The sequence below is a fragment of the Cynoglossus semilaevis genome, chromosome 15 (genome assembly GCF_000523025.1).
Source record: "Cynoglossus semilaevis isolate Cse_v1.0 chromosome 15, Cse_v1.0, whole genome shotgun sequence".
Taxonomy (NCBI): Eukaryota; Metazoa; Chordata; class Actinopteri; order Pleuronectiformes; family Cynoglossidae; genus Cynoglossus; species Cynoglossus semilaevis.
The window spans coordinates 19,681,577-19,687,891 of record NC_024321.1 but is presented as its reverse complement, the minus strand read 5'-3'; the positions used below and the strand labels follow the sequence as shown (position 1 = coordinate 19,687,891).

General features: G+C 48.2%; 1 protein-coding gene across 1 annotated transcript in view; it reads right to left on the bottom strand.

Annotated features, from left to right (window-relative positions):
• The window catches only part of LOC103391483 (X-linked interleukin-1 receptor accessory protein-like 2), a 27,071-nt gene that overhangs the window by 11,385 nt on the left and 9,371 nt on the right, over positions 1-6,315 (bottom strand). The window contains exon 4 of the mRNA XM_025063377.1: positions 1,480-1,554. Within this exon, the coding sequence (XP_024919145.1) occupies positions 1,480-1,554 (75 nt within the window). The remainder of the gene's footprint in view (positions 1-1,479; positions 1,555-6,315) is intronic.

Below are 6,315 nucleotides of genomic sequence, written 5' to 3'. Positions count from 1 at the left end.
AGGCAGCAGGCAGGCCCCAGGTCCAATTACACAGGATTGTATTTTTTTTACGTAAAAGGAGTAAGAACTACTGCTCTGCCCTGTTCTTACCAATAATAGTCAAACTCCCTCCTTCTTCCTGGTTCTCCGTGTGGAGTGTTAATAGATTTGGTCTCAGAGGGGGAGGAGCCACATCAGAGAGCTGGGTGACAGATCTGGGTGGCAGCTGGTACTCCAGAGTCCACCACCGGAGGGCGGTCTACTTCTTCAGCTGAAAGTCATTATTTAACTGAGTTACTGGACCAGGGACCAGGGACCAGGGACCAGGGACCAGGGACCAGTGCAGCGTTTTCATTTCAGAGCTGTTATTCCCCTCGGACCAGGTGCAGGTAGACTGGAAAGTAGCACCGGGGGCAATTCATATGTGGTAATGAGTTTACAATCTGTGATGGTATCATCAATAACACTGATCTGTCTGTGTGTGTGTGTGTGTGTGTGTGTGGCTCCTGATCATCGTGGGGGGGGCAACAGTTTGACTTCAGAGTCAAAGTCACGGTTATATCCAGTGTCCAGGAGCAGTAGTGGACCAGTTGTCCCTGGTTCACTGGTCCGGTCCATGTTGGATTATTCAGGTGTTGTTGACAGATTAGTCACATGACACCCCGTCATCACACTAACGACCAGAGGGGGAGCTGAGGGAGGGAGACAAAAGGGAGCAGCAGAGGGAGGCAGACAGGTGGACGGGTGGGGGGGGGGGGTCAGACACATCACAGGGACAGAGGACGACAGACACTGGGAGATAAATGTGATGGGGGAGTCGACAGAGGAGAGAGAAAGGGAGACAAAAGACAGCTGTCTCCTTATCTCACCCTGTCGTCCCAGCCAATCAGGCTGCTCCGATGGCTGGGTGTGTGTGTGTGTGTGTGTGTGTGTGTGTAACTATTGTCACATAAACTCATGTATTTGTTCCAATAACTTTTCTAATCATTAACCTGTCAATCAAGTCCAGTATTCAGCCGCTCGTTAGCTGCTTGTTAGCTGCTCGTTAGCTGCTTGTTAGCTGCTCGCTAACTAATGACCTCACATGTATTTCAACTAAATGTTCTCGGCCTCTGAGGGGCGATGTTGTTCCAGTTGTGGTCCGACCTGAGTTAGCGTTAATTCAAAAACAAGAGACGGTCGAAGAAGAAGAACGATGACGTTTGTCGTTTCCAGTAGAAGAACTACTGTGGTTGGACAGGGACTGTACTGTACTGTACTGTACTGTACTGTACTGTACTGTACTGTACTGTACTGTACTGTACTGTACTGTACTGTACTGTTATTTTGTTAAGACTCTTCAGGTGTACCAAGAGGAGAGAACTAAAACAAAGTCTGCATTAACAGCCCAGGACCTGGAACTGGTCTGCGCCCTGGTGTTTGAGAATACCTCTGGTGACGTAAACAGACAGGAAGTGAAGTCTTTTATTGTGACAGAGTAACAGAGACATGGGTTCCTACCAGGGGTGAGTTCTATGACGGTGTCCTGCCTCTCTGGGGGGAAGAGGACTTTGGGAGGTTGGCTGGTCTGGAGAGCTGTGAAAGAAGCAGAGACAGAGAAGACGAGGTTAGTGGTCGGAGGGGGGAGGGGGGGGGGGGCGTACTGTACATCCTGAGCTCATATAACACTTTGACTGGTAATTCAACTTTTCATCTTCACCAACTCTGACAACAGACAAACAACAAGCAGGGTTTGACAGTAATCCAGATTACTCTGAGTAATCTGAATAAATCATAAAGAGATTTTCAATCAGTCGTAGTAAACAATAAAACCTCATCTGCTGAACGTACTCCTACAGGAGGAATACTGTAATACAGGGGGAGTCCTACAGGGGGTGTCCTACAGGGGGCGTCCTACAGGGGAATACTTCTCTTGTCAGTGAAGTTTTTTTTTAAACCTGTTCTTAGGAACCAAACCCAGTCTGACTGGGAGAACTGAACCTTTAACCTCCACCACAACCAGCATCAGACCAGACCCTGGACCCTGGACCCTGGACCCTGGTGAACCTCCTCCCTTTCATTCTCACCTTTCAGTACCGGTGAGTTCCCGGTTCACAGGACAGAACCAGGACCATCAGAACGAACCTCCTCCCTTTCATTCTCACCTTTCAGTACCGGTGAGTTCCCGCTTTCATCCTCACCTTTCAGTACCGGTGAGTTCCCGGTTCACAGGACAGAACCAGGACCATCAGAACCTGAGCTGAAACATTTCAAACTATATTTTTAGCGGCTGCACATCAGCACTTCGTCAGCATGATGTTAATTATTCATGCAGCGCGGCCTTCACTGGGCTGCGACCTCAGCACTTTAACAGTCACTTCCCTCTGACCTCCTGGAGCCGGGCTCGGTCCAGAACCACCAAAGACCTCATGTCTCAGCTGATCTGTGGCCTCTCGTCTGGTCGCAGCAGATCTAGATCGTCCTCTTCGTGTGAAAGGCGTTTTGTCAAAGAAAAAAGAACTGGCCGTTTAAATCGGACAAAGACAGACGACGGCTCCGAGGCACCGACCGGATGACTAATTAATGACGAAGAGCAGTCCGTCTGCAGCGGAGGACGAGGACGTCTTTAGTCTTTCTAATGTCTGAACGTTTGAATGAAGCACCTTCTCGTTTGGACGAACTGTTAACCTGTTTAGTTGAACACACTGCTGAGAAATTGGCAGGAATTGAAGAAAGACACAAATGAAACAAATCTTCTTCACCAGCTGATGTGGAAGATTTGTTAGCAACCATGCTACAACCATGCTACAACCATGCTACAACCATGCTACAACCATGCTACAACTGAGTTCAGGAGGAAAAGAGAAAAAAGAAAACAAAGCACCTCAGCCCCCCCCCCCCCCCCCCCACAGGTCAGGGAGGAGGACCAATCAACAGCTCTGAGTCCCTCCAATCCTCAGTGACTGTGATGATTTGAATCAGTGCCAGTTCAACACCAGTGTGGAGGGAAACACACTATTTCCAGCAAAAAGGGGCTGAGGGAGTGCTGCCCCCCCATGGAGATTTGGGTAATTATCTCCCTGCTGTCTGCAGGCTATAACATTCTCTCTCTGTTAATAGTTTTAAAGATGGCCTTCTACACACACACACACACACACACACACACACACACACACACACCTGTAATGGTGTCAAACTGTCTAAACAAATATCTGTCCACTTAAATACACACAAGTACTCACAAAGTATTTGTTCGTTCCTGACCAGAATGACATAAATAGCAGTGGGAATGCAGCCTGTAGGTGGCAGTAAACAGACGGAACGTTCTCGTTGTTTGGTGGTTCTGACCCAGTTCACAGGACAAGGTGTCTTTAGCGCCACATACAGGCCAGAGAGGAAGCTACAAGTACCAGAGAAACTGAAGCTGACGGTAGGCTTCTGACCTCTGACCTCTGACCTCTGACCTGTCGTTGTGTTCACAGACTGAACGTACGACAACAATATATGACATTGAAGTAGAAGTGACTTTAACAGTGTGTGTGTGTGTGTGTGTGTGTGTGTGTGTGTGTGAAGTCACTCTGCCTGGACCTGATAAGACGTGTCATAATGAGCTGCTCCAGTGTCATCAGTCAGTGTTCTGTCAGGGGGGGGGCGTCGTCCATCATTAAAAACACACATGGACGTGAGCAGAGACAGAGAGGGGACAGACAGTCAGACAGACAGAAAGGGGACAGACAGACAGTCAGACAGAGAGACAGAGAGGGGACAGACAGACAGACAGACAGACAGACAGGCAGACAGATAGACAGACAGAGAGGGGATGGACAGACAGACAGAGAGGGGACGGACAGACAGACAGCTCCAGGACATGAAGACTGCTGTGGAGAAGAAGAGAAGTCATCGTCTGTCTCTGTCTCTGTCTCTGTCTCTGCTCCAGGCTGCTGCAGTTCCTTCAGTCGCCAACAGGCTTCAGGCCGGACGTCTGTTTCTACAGACCACTGCTGTGCAGAAGTCTTAGAACCAACGTTGTCCAGAACTATCTGTTCCACCTCAGTCTGGTCCAGGTGGGGGCAATTAACTCATGCCCCCGTGGGGCAGGTAAATCAGTCCACCACCCTGACAGACAGGTGGCGCTCTGTCTGTCAGGAATTGTGACCCAGATGTTTTTAACCAAAAAAAAAAAAAAAATACTGGTCCACATGCTGTGGTCCACATACTGTGGTCCACATGCTGTGGTCCACATGCTGTGGTCCACATACTGTGGTCCACATACTGTGGTCCACATACTGTACTGTACTCCCAGTCTCCCAGTCCTGCCATGAGAGCCGGTGTGGACTACAGATGTGGGTCGGAGTCACAGACTGGTGTTGGCTAAAAATAAGGGTTGTTCCCATCTGTGAGAAAACTGGACACAACGCTGCATGACTGATACTGCAGTACTGTAGTACTGCAGTACTGTAGTACTGGACCCCTGGTACTGTGTGGACGACTGGTGGATAAACATGTTTAGATCTTTACTGACCGTTGGTACAGAACAGTACGGTTCAGTACGGTTCAGTACGGTTCAGTACGGTTCAGTACGGTTCAGTACGGTTCAGCTTCAGCTCAGCCATCAGTGAAAACCAAACCCAGGACTCCTCTGATCAACAGCCCACTTCCTGAACCACTTGGCCACAGGCTGACCACTCTGATGGACCTGGGCCAGAACAAATACTTCAAATACTTCAAATACTTCAAATACTTCATGATCTGCCAACAGCCGCTGAGCTTGGTCTGTGTGTGTGTGTGTGTGTGTGTGTGCCTCTCCTGCACACACACACCTCATGGGCCGTACATGTGAGGACCAGTACAAAGGTCTAAGTGGACCATATTGTGGACCACATTGTGGACCACATTGTGGACCACATTGTGGACCACATTGTGGTCCATATTGTCCAATCAGCAGCATGCTGTAGACCAGGGAGGAAGAACGGACCAAATGATCACTTGGCAACAATATGTCTCCATGGCCAGCAGGGGGAGGAATAACAAAGATGTTCAGCTCATAATGAGACACACACACACACACACACACACACACACACACACACACACACAGTCTCCAGGGTCGACTGTTGTTTTACTGCCACACATTCTTCTGTCAGTTTAACTCCAACTCTTCACCTCTCAATGTTGTTAACCAGGTTGTTAACCAGGTTGTTAACCAGGTTATTACCCAGGTTGTTAACCAGGTTATTAACCAGGTTATTAACCAGGTTGTTAACAAGGTTGTTAACCAGGTTGTTAACCAGGTTATTAACCAGGTTATTAACCAGGTTGTTAACAAGGTTGTTAACCAGGTTGTTAACCAGGTTGTTACCCAGGTTGTTAACCAGGTTATTAACCAGGTTATTAACCAGGTTGTTAACCAGGTTATTACCCAGGTTGTTAACCAGGTTATTAACCAGGTTATTAACCAGGTTGTTAACAAGGTTGTTAACCAGGTTGTTAACCAGGTTGTTAACCAGGTTGTTAACCAGGTTGTTAACACCAACTTCAGGTTCATCAAAGTTCTCTGAGAGGAGAAACCATGGTCAGCTGTCAATCAGCTGTCAATCAGCTGTTTGATGAGTCTGAGCAGAGAACAGTGAGTTGACAGAGAAGTATCAACACACACACACACACACACACGCACACACACACACACACACACACACACTCCCCAGGCCCGACTGTTGTTTTACTGCCACACATTCTTCTGTCAGTTTAACTCCAACTCTTCACGTCTCAATGTTGTTAACCAGGTTGTTAACCAGGTTATTAACCAGGTTATTAACCAGGTTGTTAACAAGGTTGTTAACCAGGTTGTTAACCAGGTTATTAACCAGGTTGTTAACCAGGTTGTTAACACCAACTTCAGGTTCATCAAAGTTCTCTGAGAGGAGAAACCATGGTCAGCTGTCAATCAGCTGTCAATCAGCTGTTTGATGAGTCTGAGCAGAGAACAGTGAGTTGACAGAGAAGTATCAACACACACACACACACACACACACGCACACACACACACACACACACACACACACACCTGTAGCCTGGTCATAAATCCACTTTAATGGAGGTCAATGTTTTGGTGTCAGGAGGAAATACACACATTGATGTACTCTCTCTCTCTCTCTCTCTCTCTCTCTGCCCCCCCCCAGTGTTTTACACACACACACACTAAGTGATGTAGTTCATTCTCCCTCCAGCAGGTGACACTGACTCATTAACTCAACACCAGTCAATTGCCCTGATATATGCCCCTCTGTACGGGGGTTTATTGTGCTTCTCTTACCAGCTGGGGGGGAGGGCAGTGGTGGGGGGGGGGGGGGTTCGGGC